Source organism: Hypomesus nipponensis, chromosome 8 (genome assembly GCF_054491055.1).
Source record: "Hypomesus nipponensis isolate SF chromosome 8, ASM5449105v1, whole genome shotgun sequence".
Lineage (NCBI taxonomy): Eukaryota > Metazoa > Chordata > Actinopteri > Osmeriformes > Osmeridae > Hypomesus > Hypomesus nipponensis.
In genome coordinates this window covers 115,552-132,872 of record NC_140368.1, presented here as the reverse complement: position 1 = coordinate 132,872, position 17,321 = coordinate 115,552, and the positions used below count along the sequence as shown (strand labels likewise).

The following is a 17,321-nucleotide window of genomic DNA, read 5'->3' as shown; positions in this document are numbered from 1 at the left end:
GGTTTCTGTACCTTGCTTGCTGAAGGAGATGATCTCCATCTGGGTGCCACTGTAACTTGAGTGTCAGGCTTCTATGAGGCCTTTCCTGTTCTTGCCTCACTGTGTCTCTGTTCCAACCACTGTGACCCAAAGCACCACCACAGCGGTATTCTGGTTACGGTCTGGTTATGCTGCTCTGAACATGCCTAGCTGCTTCACACACACTCACTCACACACACACACACATACAGGCCTCCTGATACACACACACACACACTCATATACACACACACACAAATACAGAGGCCTCTTCATGCACACATAATCACCCCCCACCCCCCCCAAGATACAACACTGGGCAGTTGCAGCAAAACAGGAAATTTCAGGTTTCCTCTGCTGTTTTTAGCAAGTTTGCAACATACTACTTCTGCATATGCTCACCCACACGCCCACACACACTCCCACATGCAGGTACACCAACACACACACCACACACACTCCCACATACATATACACCAACACACACACACCACACACATATGTATGCAACCTGAGAAACCTGAATGCACATGACTTCAGATGGCTGAGTGGTTAGGGAATCGGGCTATTAATTAGAAGGTTGCCAGTTCGATTCCTGGCCGTGCAAAATGACGTTGTGTCCTTGGGCAAAGCACTTCACCTTACTTCCCTCGGGGAAATGTCCCTGTACATACGGTAAGTCACAATGGATAAGATCGTCTGCTAAAGACTAAATGAAATGAGGTGAGAAACATGAATACATACGTGGAACACCCCTCTTCCTCCCTCCTCCTCCTCCTCACTTCCTCCTCCACCTCTCCTTCCCTTCTCCCTCCTCCTCCCCTCTTCCTCCCTCCTCCAGCCCTTTCTTTTACCTCCACCCTTATTGAGGCTTCAGATGATTTGCATCTCTATGAAGCATAGGGAGACTGGATCTACCAAGGTTTCATATGAATATATTTAAGACAACCTTTATGTTTATTTATTTTTTCTCCAATGTTATCAATCAAGGAAATAATTCATACATGGGTACACTATAATGCCATGCATCACTGTAATGTGGCTGACACACAGCATTTGACAAAGACTCGTTATCTTAGTAAGGTGTGGGCCTCCAACATTTCTTCTTGATGGCTCTGGGCAGTGTTCCGGGTCTGAAGGTGAGCAGGCAGAGGGCTGAGATGCCGACAAGTGAGAGACAGACGGACAGGTAGAGCAGCACGTACCAGAAAACAGACTCCTTCCCCTCAGACTCACACGGAGGAGAGCTGAGCAGCTGCACCCTGTGAGTCCGCTCATCAAAGTCCTGGCATGTGAGGTCCCAGCTATCAACCATCCTGAGAGCTTCCGTCCTCTCCAACGTCCAGTACCAGTCCAACCGACAGCAGTTGAACGGGTTCCCGTTGAGCAGAACAGTCTGGAGGCTGGAGGCTAAGAAGCTAGCCTGGCCGGCGGTCAGAGAGCTCAGTCTGTTGTTCCTGAGATCCAGATATGTCAACTGAAGACTCAGCAACGAGTCTGGAAGCCGTGTGAGAGTGTTTCCTGAAATGTTTAATGACTTGAGATGGTGGAAAGGGGAGAAGTCAAAGTCTCGCAGGCCTGTGTTCCCTAAACCCAGATGCTGTAAAGTTCTACTCAAGCCCTGTAGGGCTGTGGGCTGGATGATGAGGTCAGGATTGTTGGAAAGTTCCAGGTGTGTGAGGGGAGTACCTGTGAAGGCTGAATCTGGGAGTGTCCCCAGGTGGCAACCTGCCAGTAGCAGCTGCTTCAGGGAGAGAATGTTCCTCCAGACCATACAGGAGGAGTCGTCCTGGTGCCCAGACGGGCAGACCCCCAAAGGGTTGCTGCTTAGGTCCACAGACACTAGGCTGGGCAAAGAGGAGAACCACCAGGAGGGGAGTCTCTGCAGGCTGTTTTGACTCAGGTTCAGGTATGTCAGGTTACCCAGCTCTCCCACAGAACTCCCGCTGACGCGAAGATCCGTCAGTCCGTTGTTACTCAGGTCTAGCTCGTATAAACTCCCTGGAGGCTGTTCCCTGGAGAGGTCCAGCACCTCCAAGCAGTTGGTCCCCATCTTCAGCCGGGTCAGAATGGGCATGCTGCCCACAAAGCCCTGGGGAAGGTAGGAGACCTGGTTCCAGCTGAGGTCCAGCAGCTCCAGGGAGGAGATGTCCCCGTGCAGGTCATCTGACCAGAGCCGTGCCATCACACTGCTCAGGTTGCCCCCCAGGTTGTAGAAGTGAATGCTGGTGGTCCAGTTGGAGGTGGCATTACTGTCGAGGTGCTCATAGAAGCTCAGCCTGTTTCTGGAGAGGTGGAGGTTCCGCAGGTGGCTGCGGGCGGGCAGGAAGGGGAAGAACAGCAGCCTGTTGTCCGACAAATCTAAGGTCTCCAGCTGGAATGTCTCCTCCAGGTCCTGGTTGGAGATGAACCACTCTAGGGAGTTGTGGCTGACGTTTAGGACCAGCAGCTGCACCATCTGGAAGTTGAGCAGGCAAGGCAGATAGTTAAAGGCCAGGTTGAGTCTTTGGAGCCTGTGCAAGTGGACGAAGGCCCCGTCAATCTCAAACAGAGAGTTCCTCTGTAAGTCCAGTTCCCGGAGCAGGTGCATGTCCCTGAAGGACCGCTCGTCCAGCCGCAGCAGCAGGTTCCTGGACAGGTTCAGGTGCTCCACCCAGGTCAGGTTCTGGAGGAGTACTGAGGCCATGTCCTCCGTCAGCCCGTTATCGGAGAGATCTAGAACTCGGAGCTGCGAGAGTGACGTCAGCGCGCGGCTGGTTTCCTGGTACCCGACGTGAAGGTTGTTGACGGCAAAGTTGAGGTGTTCAATGAGAGGTGTGTGGGAGAAGAATTTGGAGCCCACTGTTTCTAACTGGTTGTCAGGGCAGCTGAGGGTGTGGAGGGCGGGGTAGATGGGGCCGTTCTGCAGCATCCGGATGTGATTGTGGTTTAGATGAAGCTCCTCTATGAAGCCAGGCAGGCCAAGGGGCACAGAGGACAGCTGGCCATGGTTACAGAGAGCTGCCGTCTGAACCTGAAGAGAGTACAAGAAGAGTGATGATCTAGTTCAGTTAGCCTTAGAGAGGTCTAAGAGGTGGTGGCTGCTATCACCTACTACTTCCTTGTAAGTAAGTGTGGAATCTTAAGGCCCCATCACACCACACATCTGGTGTGTGATTAACGTGTGACTAACGCATGACTAGCGTGGGACTGACACATGAGGAGTGTGTAACAGCAACCAAGTAAGACACCCCTGACTAACGTGTGAATAACGACAGAGTATCGTTTTGCTGGTGTGTGGGTTTTATGGTCAAACGGTATAAAAAGCTGGATGAATAACAACCAACTAATGCCCGCTTAACGACTGACTAACTAGTCAAACGTTCCACAAACGTTCTTCAGCGTTATCCAGCGTTTAAAATTAAACGCTGAAGAACATTGGTGTCCATGAGAACTTTTGTAAATGTTCAGAACTTTTTTTTTGGACCAGCATTCTCCGCCAACACCGCCGATTACCAGCGTCACCAGCGTCCACACAACACTCTTCTGGCGCTATACCAGCGACCATGGACGATGACCAGCGTTTCCTCTAACGTCATAGAACGTTGACTATAACGTTATGGTGTGTCGGGGCCTTTAGATAGATGTTGTGGTAGCGTGCTCTCTATCTTTCCCCATCAAACCACAGAGTATGCTGCAGTTCAAACAAAGTCAAGTTAAATTTGTAATATTTTGTGCAGAGTGAGGATAAGCTCATAAGTAGGCTAGAAAAGCTCTGGAATTCATAACCCACAAACTGCAGAGCATTTGTTTAAGGTCAAATGTAATATGATGAATCTGTAGCGTGTTTTAACGAGACTCAAATTTACATTCTTCAAAACTGTAGTTCCTTCTCTGTTTTGGGTTCCAGATAACTTTTTCCTGGTAAGGTCACAATATGTTTATCTTGTTGTAGGGTCAGTCTTCACACAATATCTTATTGAGTCTACACACTGAGCATGGCTTTTGAGAGTAAAGATCTCACCAGTCTGCAGGAGTCAGGGTGAGGATGGGAGCTGGTCTGCACCAGCTGGCCTGAGAAGAGGAAGAGGAGGAGGAGGGAAGGGAGGAAGACAACCATCTTCACATCGTCACTGGGAACGAGAGGAGAACGTGATGAGAGGAAGAGAGGGGAGAGGAGACATAGGAGGACACGGAGAGGGGGAGGAGACAGAGAGGGGGAGGAGACAGAGAGGGGGAGGAGACAGAGAGGGGGAGGAGACAGAGAGGGGGAGGAGACAGAGAGGGGGAGGAGAGGAGGAGGAGACAGAGAGGGGGAGGAGACAGAGAGGGGGAGGAGAGGAGGAGGAGACAGAGAGGGGGAGGAGACAGAGAGGGGGAGGAGACAGAGAGGGGGAGGAGACAGAGAGGGGGAGGAGAGGAGGAGGAGACAGAGAGGGGGAGGAGACAGAGAGGGGGAGGAGAGGAGGAGGAGACAGGGAGGGGGAGGAGACAGAGAGGGGGAGGAGACAGAGAGGGGGAGGAGAGGAGGAGGAGACAGAGAGGGGGAGGAGACAGAGAGGGGGAGGAGAGGAGGAGGAGACAGAGAGGGGGAGGAGACAGAGAGGGGGAGGAGACAGAGAGGGGGAGGAGACAGAGAGGGGGAGGAGGAGATAGAGAGGGGGAGGAGACAGAGAGGGGGAGGAGAGGAGGAGGAGACAGAGAGGGGGAGGAGACAGAGAGGGGGAGGAGACAGAGAGGGGGAGGAGACAGAGAGGGGGAGGAGACAGAGAGGGGGAGGAGACAGAGAGGGGGAGGAGAGGAGGAACAGTGGAGAGGAGGAGAGGACTCTTAGAGATTCCAGATATAAACATTTCAAAAACCAGGTCCACTGATGATCCTTCTGAACACACAGACACTTTCTATGTGAAATTAGTAGTTCTGCACCAATACTACTATTAACCTTAAACTTATTTTATGTATTAAAATAATTCACTGACTTAACCATGATGTTAGTTTTTACTGTTTCACTTCTAGTTCGATCATGCATGTTGAGTACTCAGTCCAGAAGTAATATTACACCAAAACGTTAAGTAACAATTTTTCATAACATCCGTGATCATAAATAATGTAATAAATTAACAATTAATTTAGGTTTGGCCAGAGTAAACATTTTAAGATGTTTGTTGTCTAGAATATAGAGTTAGTACAGATAAAAACCCTTGGGAATTGTTCAAATGTTTACTATATATATATATATATATATATATATATATGAACACCTTGTAGTCTTCACACAGTCAAACAAACGATACATGAATACAAGCTGCTGAAGCTCCGAGAGTATGAGTTGTCCTAACCCTATCATCCTAACCCTATTATCCTAACCAGCATCATCCTAACCAGCATCATTTCTATAATGAAATACAATACATTTTGTCATAATATTACCATTATATTATTAGCATATGTCTATGGTAGATCCACCAACAGCCTGGCAAGTAGAATCCCAGGAGGTTCTGTCCTGTGCAGGACTCGTCTCATCCTTACCCTGGCGGTTAGGTGTGGGTGTCAGTCGTCACCACCGGTGGGGTCCTGACCATGTCTCTGGCTGTCAGTTGTAGCTGACAGCGCTGGTGTGCTTGTTCATACGTGGAAGCAAATGTTCTGAACTGAGACTTCACTATTTGCGGAAGCAGGCAGGCAAGCAACGGAAACCAAGTCACATGGACAACTGAGATCACAAAGCGTCCACAAGCATAGGGCCAAAATAGTTTTTGAAACTAGCTGGTAAATTATGTGGTATTAGTTTGTCAATTGACACACCAAAAGGGGTGTTCTTCCTGCCAAAATATTAATGACTTAATACGTAGCCCGTCAAGAAAGGCATTTATTGGAAACTTGTTTTAGCTTTTACTCAAACGAGGCAGCGGACCCTGTTGTAAGAATCTACTTCTTACTTTACTGTATGGTGCAGCAAAGGCATTTTCACTCATCAACCACAAAACCGTACTATTATCACACCCTTCTCACCAGGGCTCTGTTGCAGGTTTTGATCATGAGATACAATGAAGAGGAAACCACTCAGAGCTAACACCCTTCCTGCCTCCCTCCCTCGCTCCCCCTCCCTCCTTCCCCCTCTCTCCTTCTCCCTCTCTCCCCCTCTCTCCTTCTCCCTCGCTCCTCCTCCCTCCTTCTCCCTCTCTCCCCCTCTCTCCTTCTCCCTCGCTCCTCCTCCCTCCTTCCCCCTCTCTCCCCCTCTCCTTCTCCCCCTCTCTCCTTCTCCCTCTCCCCCTCCTCCTCTCTCCCCTTCTCCCTCTCCCCCTCCTCCTCTCTCCCCCTCCCCCTCCCCCTTTCTATCTCTCCTTCTCCCTCTCTCCTTCTCCCTCGCTCCCCCTCCCCCTCTCTCCTTCTCCCTCTCTCCTTCTCCCTCTCTCCCCCTCTCTCCTTCTCCCCCACCCCCTCTCTCCCCCTCTCTCCTTCTCCCCCACCCCTTCTCTCCCCCTCTCTCCTTCTCCCCCACCCCCTCTCTCCTTCTCCCTCGCTCCCCCTCTCTCCTTCTCCCTCGCTCCCCCTCCCCCTCCCCCTCTCTCCTTCTCCCTCTCTCCCCCTCCCCCTCTCTCCTTCTCCCTCGCTCCCCCTCCCCCTCTCTCCTTCTCCCTCCCTCGCTCCCCCACCCCTCGCTCCCCCTCTCTCCCCCTCCCCCTCCCTCCTTCTCCCTCACTCCCCCTCCCCCTCTCTCCTTCTCCCTCTCTCCCCCTTTCACTCCCCCTCCTTTTCCCTCTCCCTCTTCTTCTCCCTTTCTCTCTCCCTCTTCTTCTCCCTTTCTCTCTCTCCTTCTCCCTCTCTCTCTTTCTCCCTTTTACTCTCCCCCTCTCTCTCCTCTTTCTCTCCCCTTCTCTCTCCTTCTCTCTCTCACTCCCCCTCCCCCCCTCTATCTCCTCTCTCCTTTTCTCCCCCCTCTCTCTCCTTCCCTCTCTCTACCCCTCCCTCATGCAGCTAGTTTCACTGTTACAACCAAAACCCACATTCTCTTTTACACATTCTCAACCCACTAATTTCACTGTAGCTGAAGTGTGGTCATATGGCTGCCAATCAGCCAGACCTGCTTTCCTGCTAGTCATGGCTGGGCTGGGCTGGTCTTGGTTCATGGCTGATCGTGTAATCAACTGTACACTGTATCCTATGGTATGGTTACTATATGGTATGGTACTGTATCCATGTATGCTGTGTTGGTAAATGACCAGTTAATTGAAGGCTAAGTCCCATTTGAGGTTGGTAGACCAGAACAAATGTTGTTGCGAGCAGGATTCGTAGAGAGCAGGGTTTGTAGAGAGCAGGGTTCGTAGAGAGCAGGGTTCGTAGAGAGCAGGGTTCAGAAGAGCAGGGTTCAGAAGAGCAGTAGAGAGGAGCAGGTTCAGTGTGTTTCTAAGGAGTTTTTCACAGGGAGGCTCTCATGGACGCAGTGGCAGCTTCCAACCACCAGATGGGGCACTGGGATGGGGTTAATTATAGACATGAATTCTGGATCTTTGATAACAAATGAGTAGATGGAATTTCTCAGTGGTCAAAAAATAGTTTTTTTTTAAATTTAGCATATCGTGTTTCACCAAGAAGAGCAACATTTAGCAATACACTGAATAACAGTTTGGCATCTCTAAAGTTCCTACAGCCTCGTTTCTGAAGGCTGCATCATCATAGGACATGTGCAGCAATAGCTTTGTCGAATAAATAAGCTAAGCAACATCCCAGCTTCATTGACTGGCACCATCTAGACTTTAATAGAGCTAAAGTTATGAGGAAGCTCAGGCTTCATGGCTGCATCCACAGTCGCACTGATAAAAGCTCTCAATAAATAGCATGATATACAACACCACAGTAGCAGGGATGCAGTTCCAGACAGCTCACACACTCACCTCCCTGTGAACCGTCCATAGAAGCTAACCCTAACCATAACCCTAACCATGCAGCAAGATTGACCAGTGCTGCTGGCTGGCGGTTCTGGCACTCCTCATAGCTTCCTGGAGGAACAGGCCTCCATTCTAGTTTGGTAAGAGGTCATCACATACGCCTTAATGTCAGTTACATTTGTTTGGAGATCAATACACAGATACTGCCACGTTGTACAATAGGTATTATTAGGACGTGCAATTCTTTCATCTACTGTCATGATTTAAACGTGTTTACACTCAAAACGAAAATATGCTCTCTGACTTCAACAGTGATCTCAAGTCCATGAGTCCATCTTCATAAACATGGATCCAGATCTGAACCTCTAAAGTCCATAGTGACAGGAAACCTGTATATCTTCTCCTTCTGTATGGGAGCAGGGCATCTGCCAGGGGTTTTGTAGATGGTGAGATGGAACCGTTTGCTTTGCCTCAAAGCAACCATCAAATGAGATTCAGGATGTCCTTTTAAATGAACGTCCCATCATGTGATCACAACATGATGACAAACATGCAGCATCTGTGTCGTCATTCTAACGTTGTTTTTGGTTTGGCTCTTTTAACGGACACAAAACCTCAAAATTCAATAGTGTTACTTCATAAATGTTCAAAATAAAATGTTAATAAAGTCCTTCCATCACATAAATAAAAAGGTCCTGCAGCTGATGTGTGTACAATCACTGGGAGACAGAAACACTTCTGACAGAACACCCCCCAACCCTTTGGTCTACTGGGTTCTGTTCCCTTGTGGTGTGGAATGTCAACACCTCTTCATCCGTCTGCAGAGTGATTCTCCCTGACACCTGACCCAGGTGCACTAGCCGTCCAGGGGTTTGCCCAGGTATACCATGGTGACCTCGGTGTTGCCGTAGACGGCAGAGACGGCGGGGAACAGGCAGGCTTTAGGCAGCCCTCGGAAGGCCACGCCCAGAAACTCAAAGCCTCTCTCAAAGGCCAGCGTCTTGTCGTCCATGTCCAGGATCACGCGGATCCGCTCCCCGATCTGAGGAGCGACACAGCGGAGAGTTAACGTGCTAACACTGCCTCACTGGAGAGTTAACGTGGTAAAACAGCCTCACTGGTGAGTTAACGTGGTAAAACAGCCTCACTGGTGAGTTAACGTGGTAAAACAGCCTCACTGGTGAGTTAACGTGGTAAAACAGCCTCACTGGTGAGTTAACGTGGTAACACAGCCTCACTGGTGAGTTAACGTGGTAAAACAGCCTCACTGGAGAGTTAACGTGCTAACAACTTAACTGGAGAGTAACGCACATCATACAGCTACATTATATATCAGACTGAGCATAAATACAGACTGTTGTCTCTTAGGACTAAGCACTTATTCACCCTTATTCTTGTGCTGTACTCTCTATACAAATGTAGTATTTGTATGTGGCATAAAAGCGTCTGCTAGGTGAACAGAATGAGTTGTAGACATGGTGTCGCTGAGTACCTGGTATTTGGGGGCATTGTTGCACTGGGGGAAGTTTCCATTGACCTCTCCGTTGTGCAGCAGGCTATTGTCCACCAGGTTCCAGCCCCAGCTCTGGTCATCACTGCCCAGCAGAGCCACGTAGCCCTGGCACTGCATGGCGGCACGCTTGGTGGCAATGCCGATCACTGCCACGGTGCCCAGGGGCCCCTCCCACCACACCTCCCAGGCGTGCCGGCCCTCAGAGAAGCCGATCTTGGCGCGCGCGCCATCCGTGCTCTGGGCAATGGGGTTGCGGTGGAGCGTGAAGCCGTTCTTCTTCACGTACACGTTCCGCGAACAGTCGTGGGAACTCAGAGCGTGCTGGGACGCCTTGAGCTGGCGGGTGAGAGCAGAGGTCACATGACCCCTCAACATAGTGTAAACAGATCACATGACACAGGTCACATGACACCAACGTGGTACAGATAGGTCACATGATCAGAGCTAGGGTTAGCTAGCCTGGCTGCCAGCCCAACTTATCCCCGCCCACAAAAATATTTGGTCGGGATGTTGGGTCTGGGGGGAAATTGTCAGGGCGGGATTTATACGATGATGGACAGATGATTAACAGTAACATAATCAACCACCTCACCAAAGAGCCCTTTGGTTGAATTCGTTTTCAACAAACATGGCTGCCGCTGGAGAGCTGGGATGTTATGATTCTGCCATTGAGTCTGTTTTAGAAGACATCGACAGCGCATTCATTTTGAAAGAGGAACAGAGAAACGCAATCAAGGCATTTGTCGATGGAAAATATGTTTTTGCCGTCTTTCCTAAGGGATTCGGTGAAAGTTAACACACTGCGTTGCTCTGATTGGTTGTAGGTATATCCAATTGAGCAAAGAGGCATTTGTTTTTCGGTTGAAACACGCCCAATAGACACAACCCAACGGAGAGTTATCAGACTCATATTCTGACTAGAATTATGAGTATGACAACGTCAGGCTAAGGGTTGCTATGGCTGCTACTGAATATCAGAAGGACATGTTCATTTGAATGCTCATGTTCTCAAATCTGAATTTCTGCAACAAATCTTCACAAAGCTATTAAAGTGTTCATATGTCACCATGAGGCGTTTCAATAAACAAATGCATGGAAAACTCCTATGTTACTAGTTTCACAATGTAGCATGCATTCGCCCGTTGCGTTGACAGCATACATATACAGTAAATGTATACTGAAGACTACTGCATCTTAAAGCAGTTCAAATAACAAACATGAACCTACCTTCCCCTTGTACGTAGGAATATTGCAGAGAATGTCGGAGCGTAGAGCCTCGTCGCTGAGTGAGCGTGCGGCGAGACACCGCCACACCTCGCTGTTCTCGTCCGCCAGACAGTTGTTCCAGTGCCAGCACACTAACGAGCATCGCATTAAATCATACAGGTCCAGATAAGAGAACACATGCTCGAGAACACGGCTGGGTAGTCTGCCCGCCACTCCGCAGCCTCCGCCCAAGGCGCCATAACTGGACCCCGCTGAACTGCTGCTGGCGGCGGCTGCGCTGATGCAAGAGGACGCCCCTCCGGTGGCCGCTCCTGACATTTTCAAACTCGTAGTAGACACTGACCCCCGGAATGTATTTGTGGCAGCAGTTATTGCTTTCTGCAATGCTTAAAAATCCACATTTCGTAATCAGTGCGGCTAAATCACAGCGATAATGTAGTATAGCTTTAAATGCGGTGGGCCTTATCAGGTTAGTAAACGGGGAAGCGATCGAACTCGAGCGTGAACGTCCCGGAAATGCGTGCACGACAAAGGAGTCCACTAAATCTTAAAACGAATGACATTTGTGATTTGCTTACATTATTAAGTGGGCTCGCAGATATTGTGTATTGTAAAAAAATAAATAAATAAAAAGCACCGACAGTAAAAAAATGAATAACGTTTTGCATGTAGGTAGGCTATATTGTGGTTAAACAGTACAATCAGTCTGACAGTTGTATAAATCAGATCTCCAGTCAGTTAAAAAAGGGTAATGGTGATTGTAGATCGGCATGAAAAACGCTGCAAGATCAAATAGGCTGCACTTAGGAAAAACACTGAAATTTAGGTTAAATGTTAAATACTGAACGTCAAGGTTGATGGGTATTTTCAGCTAAATTGCCTAAAGGATGTTCTGCAAGATTTGCTCAATTGTGTTTGATAATGTCGATATGATGAATACATTCAGTTATAAGTTGGTTGATCATGTGTTACAATAAGTATTGTTTTCAAAATATTTATTTTCGGCACTTTTTCAATAGGCCTACCTCATCACTGGAGGTAGTTAACCACCCGGAAGTGACGGCAGTTACCGATTACTCATTGGTTAGTTCGACAGCGATTTAAACGCACTCACTGGCTACGAAGCGTCTGGAAGGACCTGAAGCGTCACGATCGGCTTTGTAAGGCTGTTCACACCAGACGCGCATTTCTCATTGTCGTCATCCATCTCCTTGAATTTCTCCGCTGATTTTTAAAATCGACTTGGAGGTTCTCTCTCGGTAGGCTATGTCTGCACGCGTGTGTGTTGTGTGCAACGAGTAACAACTCGCTTCTCTCAAACAAAACAACTACGGGCATGCTGGCTCAATCCGTTTATTTTCATTCGTTTTTATCAGGATAACCACATGGAACGGCCAATGCTGGGATGCTATTGGAATAACACGTTTCCTAAATAAAGCCTATGCCATGTTTATGTACCATGTCAGCGTTACATGTGAAAAAATGAAAGCTCAGAGGAGCTGAAAGGCTTGGTGACCGGCGCGGAGAACAGCCTTTAGCCAGTCGTAGCCGATCGTGACGCTTCCGGGCCCTTCCAGGCGCTCGCAGCCAATAGGTGTGTTCGACTTCATGCAGTGCCGGCTGCCTTGAATCTGAGAATGCCATTGGCTGCTTCAAGTCAGCCGGGCTGCAGGCTGCTGCAGACGACGCCAGCGCTGCATGAAGTCGAACATCCGTCAGAGGTATACGGCCGATGTTCGCCACTCGCTGGGCTAGAACACGTCACATCTGACCTGCCAAGCGTGACCACTACCAGCTACAACCCCCCCCCCCCCCCCTAAATGTTGACTCCATGGCTACGGCCTTGGTGCATTGAAATAACCATCCATCTTACCCCCCCGCCTGTACGTACCCTGAGCTTCATGAACCCTGTGTTCAGCCCAGCCCCCACAGGAGTTCCCTACAACACCTAGGGAATAGCATATCCAGGTGAGCCTAGCTTGTGGGTGTAATGTAACATACAAAAAATGTGTAGCACACCCTGAACAGTTCCAGCCTGTGTTGTGTGTCCTGGCTGTGCAGCGGGATTTCTGTTGGTTACACTCCAGCCGCCCCGGCCTGCATGCCCAGCATGTACTCCAGCCTACATGCCCAGCAGGTACTCCAGCCTACATGCCCAGCATGTACTCAGCCTACATACCCAGCATGTACTCCAGCCTACATACCCAGCAGGTACTCCAGCCTACATACCCAGCATGTACTCCAGCCTACATGCCCAGCAGGTACTCCAGCCTACATACCCAGCATGTACTCCAGCCTACATGCCCAGCAGGTACTCCAGCCTACATACCCAACATGTACTCCAGCCTACATGCCCAGCAGGTACTCCAGCCTACATACCCAGCAGGTACTCCAGCCTGCATGCCCAGCATGTACTCCAGCCTACATGCCCAGCAGGTACTCCAGCCTACATACCCAGCATGTACTCCAGCCTACATGCCCAGCAGGTACTCCAGCCTACATACCCAACATGTACTCCAGCCTACATGCCCAGCAGGTACTCCAGCCTACATACCCAGCAGGTACTCCAGCCTGCATGCCCAGCAGGTACTCCAGCCTACATGCCCAGCATGTACTCCAGCCTACATGCCCAGCATGTACTCCAGCCTACATGCCCAGCATGTACTCCAGCCTACATACCCAGCATGTACTCAGCCTACATGCCCAGCAGGTACTCAGCCTACATGCCCAGCAGGTACTCAGCCTACATACCCAGCCGGTACTCAGCCTACATTCCCAGCCCTTTCCCTCTGGTAGGAGACATGAATACTGACATCTACATGCTTTGCTGTTTTGAATCAATTCTTTATTTTTTGTATTAAAGTAACAGTAAAACTAAGGAGTAAAGGAGGGGTTCACGTGTGTTCAGGAGGGGCTCACGTGTGGACACTAAAGTCCAAAGGACGAAAGCAGAGCGTTTTAAGGGTGAATTGTCTCCCAGCCTGTAACAGCCAGAGTGTGTATACTGTATTGTTGGGAGAGCTGTGACCTGTTCGCCCTCCGCCCCCAGGCTACTCTCCAGGAACCCTGTTTAGAATCTCCTGTTCCCCAACCACGGGCCCACCCTACGCTTCCTCCCCCAGCCCCTACCCCACTGTCTACCCTGTCAGGACCTCCTACAGCCAGCAGACCCCTACACGAAGCAGAACTCCTACATACTGGTCAGAACCCTACAGACAGGTCAGATCCCTACATACAGGTCAGTCAGTCCTGAATTGTTAATAAAAAATACATGTAATTATGAGAGTTGTAAACATGCACTTATTGAGCCATCTTTTAGTTTTCAGTGATGAATGTGCTACCTTTTATCTAGATGATGTAGCTACCTCTTATCTAGCTAGATCATGTGTAGTACAGTCTAATTAGGGTTCAATTGTACTCGACAGGTCCTTCCAAGAGCCAGAGACACACTATAAGGTTTTATTTTCCCGTAATTTGAGTGCATATGTAAACAACCATACACTTACAAATATAATGTACAAACACTTTTTCATTTAGTAATTTGAACAATCTAGACAAATGTAACAATTGCGCAACTCAACCAAAGACAAACAAGGTGAAACTCTGACCCGAATTCTGTCTGGAACAGCAGGATGGAGACCAAGTTATGCAGAAAAATAAATAAAAAATAATGTAAACCATTACAAGAATCTAACAGGAAATATTGGGATACTTCTTATGAATGTTAATGTACCATCTGTGATCCCTAATCAGACTAACATGGTACATGTTGTATAACCAGGCTAGCATGAAATATGTTCTCTTGTCTAGCATTGAACATGTTCAGCAACATGTGAGCTGTCAGCTCAGCTCGACTTGTATTGAAATGGAAACGGTTGTTTATTTGTTACTGGGAAACAGACTGTCATTAGCTTGAGGATTCCAGATTCTGTGTAGCGGCTACAGGAGGACATATTGTAGGAGATATTTGAAGAGAATGTCGGGAGGAGTAAAACTGGAGACCACACAGCTGCTCTCCTACATGTAGAAGTGTGTGCCGCTGGCAGGGAGAGATTTGCTTGAGGGAACATTTAGGCAAATCTGACATGCATGTCACTCAGAGCAACACCAAAGGCTAGCACCCAAGGGCAAAAAAACTAGCATACTCGAAAGCTAGCATACTTGAAAGCTGTTGGCATACTCAAAGGCTAGCATATTCTGTCATGTTTGTGACAACTTTTGAGCAATGCTTCATATTATACACACAACACACCTGGTAACAGTTCCGTAAGTAAAACAAAAGAAGTACATATTTCATTCAAAACCAAATGTTTGGGGTTTGGGTAAAGACATGCACTCCTGCATGCAGGTTCAGTATTTGGGCAGACCTGGAACCCTTAAAAATGTAAAAGAATATATAGGCAACTCCTTACTACTGAACACAGCACCCTGCCATGGTTAATTTGCAATGTGTCAATCTGGAGGAACTGCAGGATGTGAATGTCCAGCTCTATAGTATAACTACACTCCAAAACCTCTTGAGTTAGTTTGTTACAGCTCCACCGAGCTACCTCAAAAAAAACTATCAACATTACTTGTAACTTGTTATAGAAAGGCCAAATGCTAAAAAAAAAAGTTTTTAGGTATTATCAGGAAATTATCAAAATAAATGTGGTAGTCCATCAAAAATGGTTCAGATTAGGCTAGGAATAATTCCAGCGTTACTGCATAGTCACAGCATACAAACCGTGACCGTCCCTTCATAACAGCTATCGACCCTTCAGACCTCTCCCACTGCCAGCACTGATAAAACAATAACGTGAATTTTGAAACATTCCAAACACTATTAGGATGTTTGAGAGGAGCTGTCAGTAAATTGTCCCCCGCCCTACTTCTCTCCAGTTTTCATCCGTGCTTCAACAACTCTGTCTCACTGGCGCCTCATGAACATTCATCAGGTGAGGGAGGAATGAGGAGCTCAGCTCCACAGGGATCAGAAGCTTATCCTGACCCTAGCTAACCCAAACCCTAGCTAACCCTGACCCTAGCTAACCCTGACCCTAGCTAACCCTAGCTTACCCTGACCCTAGCTTACCCTGACCCTAGCTAACCGTGACCCTAACTAACCTTAACCCTAACCCTTGCTAGCCTCAACCCTGACACTACCTAGCTTCATCTTAAACAAATCTGTTGCTGAAACCATTAAAAAGGAGAACTTTTTTTGAAGCTTCCAAGCATGTGTTTGTATATATGTTTCATGCCATTAGGCTAAATTTAATCCATGAGATTTCAGATGGCACTTCCAAAAAGAAGTAATGAGCATCCAGTGAGCAGGGTAAGGCTCCAGAGGTACAGGTGGGGGGGGGCTGAGTGGGTTTATGTATAGACAAGTATCTATAGACTTGTATCTATAGACTTGTATCTATAGACGAGTATCTATAGACGAGTATCTATAGACGAGTATCTATAGACGAGTATCTATAGACGAGTATCTATAGACGAGTATCTATAGACGAGTATCTATAGACGAGTATTTATAGACGAGTATTTATAGACAAGTATAAAGGTTAATGCCTTGGGGTTCCAAACGCTTCTCTCCAGCACCCAAATCAACATTAAAATTATCTCGTACATTTTCACAGAAAGAAGAAACGTTCCCCTTTTTTCTTTTTTCTTCTTGACAGAAAACAACTTCAATAGAAAAACTAATTCATCTGGCACTGTGAGTGGTTGGCATTTGTTGAACATAAAACACTGAAAAAAAATCAATTCTCTCGTCTTGCAAAGAGCAGCCTCACAACTGTCACATGGTTACAGTCAGTAGAACAGTAGCAGTATTAGTACCATGATTAGGAGTCGTAGCAACGCTCTCCCATGGCAACGCTCTCTAAACCTTACTGTCCAGCAGAGCTTCTCCCATTCTGATTGTTAACCCTAACCTTATAAAGTGCTTTCTCAAAGAAAAAAAGATCCTAATCAACATTGTCATAATCTTTATCTTCACAATAATCAGTATATCAATTAGGACGTTACAAATACAAAGGGGGGAAAAAAAGAGGAAGAATTATAAAGGTCTGTTCAGGCACGAGCGGAGAGCTCCCCTCTCCTCTTTCACTTCTTGAAGGGCGTGAGCCGGCCGATGTTGTGCCAGAAGGTGGTCTTGCGTTTGGGCTCGGCCAGCAGGAAGACCTGCTGCTGTGCCAGGGCGCTGGGCAGGGACGGGTGCTTCTGGCGCAGAAGAAAGTCATAGTAGGGACGAGTCACAGCTGCATGGGGGAGGAAAAGTGGTGGAGGAGAGGGAGAGAAGAGAGGGGGGAGGGAAGAGAGGGAGAGAGGGGGGAGGGAGGGAAGAGAGGGAGGGAGGGAAGAGAGGGAGGGAGGGAGGGGGGAGGGAAGAGAGGGAGGGAGGGAGGGAAGAGAGGGAGGGAGGGAAGAGAGGGAGGGAAGAGAGGGAGGGAGGGGGGAGGGAGGGAGGGAAGAGAGAGGGAGGGAGGGAAGAGAGGGAGGGAGGGGGGAGGGAGGGGGGGGAGAGAGAGAGGGGGGGAATTTACAACTTTTTTTTTTTTCTCCAGACATTGTAAATACAACTCAATTTGCTTCAAAATCTTAAGCCATTAATTAGGAGATAAAAATGAAAACCCTCAATGATAATTTGTCATTGATACGCACACACTGCTCAGTCACACGCTGGCCTTTCTACACACACAGCTCTGGGA

General features: G+C 48.3%; 4 protein-coding genes across 6 annotated transcripts in view; 1 reads left to right on the top strand and 3 right to left on the bottom strand.

Moving 5' to 3' along the window:
• Positions 1–964: 964 nt before the first annotated feature.
• nrros (negative regulator of reactive oxygen species) lies at positions 965–6,019 on the bottom strand. 2 transcript variants are annotated; one of them, XM_084703900.1, is made up of 3 exons: positions 5,527–6,019; positions 4,022–4,130; positions 965–3,031 (listed from the first exon to the last, which is right to left on the bottom strand). In XM_084703900.1, exons 2-3 carry the CDS (start codon positions 4,115–4,117, stop codon positions 1,094–1,096), a joined length of 2,034 nt encoding a protein of 677 aa, XP_084560026.1. In that variant the 5' UTR covers positions 4,118–4,130; positions 5,527–6,019; the 3' UTR covers positions 965–1,093. The 2 variants fall into 2 exon arrangements, with proteins under 2 accessions (XP_084560026.1, XP_084560027.1); XM_084703901.1 differs by lacking the exon at positions 5,527–6,019 and having other exon boundaries at positions 4,022–4,195.
• A 1,513-nt stretch (positions 6,020–7,532) lies between these two features.
• Positions 7,533–11,132, bottom strand: fbxo45 (F-box protein 45). Its single transcript, XM_084703902.1, has 3 exons — positions 10,627–11,132; positions 9,379–9,735; positions 7,533–8,928 (listed from the first exon to the last, which is right to left on the bottom strand). Exons 1-3 carry the CDS (start codon positions 10,942–10,944, stop codon positions 8,743–8,745), a joined length of 861 nt encoding a protein of 286 aa, XP_084560028.1. The 5' UTR covers positions 10,945–11,132; the 3' UTR covers positions 7,533–8,742.
• A 1,395-nt stretch (positions 11,133–12,527) lies between these two features.
• On the top strand, positions 12,528–13,987 carry LOC146274602 (myelin-associated neurite-outgrowth inhibitor-like). The gene is given in 3 exon segments (XM_084703671.1): positions 12,528–12,594; positions 13,676–13,845; positions 13,979–13,987. Coding segments are annotated over 3 exon segments (246 nt in total).
• Positions 13,988–14,071: 84 nt separating this feature from the next.
• Positions 14,072–17,321, bottom strand: part of arhgef4 (Rho guanine nucleotide exchange factor (GEF) 4) — a 32,404-nt gene continuing 29,154 nt past the window's right edge. For both annotated transcript variants that reach the window (XM_084702746.1, XM_084702747.1), the window contains one exon: positions 14,072–16,871. In XM_084702746.1, coding sequence (XP_084558872.1) covers positions 16,717–16,871 — 155 coding nt within the window. In that variant the 3' untranslated portion in view covers positions 14,072–16,716. The remainder of the gene's footprint in view (positions 16,872–17,321) is intronic.

Excerpts from the sequence above, each read along its gene's own strand:
- nrros (XM_084703900.1), bottom strand. The coding sequence starts at position 4,117 with ATGGTTGTCTTCCTCCCTTCCCTCCTCCTCCTCTTCCTCTTCTCAGGC. Across the intron at positions 3,032-4,021 it reads ACCCTGACTCCTGCAGACTG|GTTCAGACGGCAGCTCTCTG; the intron begins GTGAGATCTTTA and ends TACTCTCTTCAG.
- fbxo45 (XM_084703902.1), bottom strand. The coding sequence starts at position 10,944 with ATGTCAGGAGCGGCCACCGGAGGGGCGTCCTCTTGCATCAGCGCAGCC. Across the intron at positions 9,736-10,626 it reads TTCCTACGTACAAGGGGAAG|CTCAAGGCGTCCCAGCACGC; the intron begins GTAGGTTCATGT and ends CTCACCCGCCAG. Across the intron at positions 8,929-9,378 it reads ACAATGCCCCCAAATACCAG|ATCGGGGAGCGGATCCGCGT; the intron begins GTACTCAGCGAC and ends GTCGCTCCTCAG.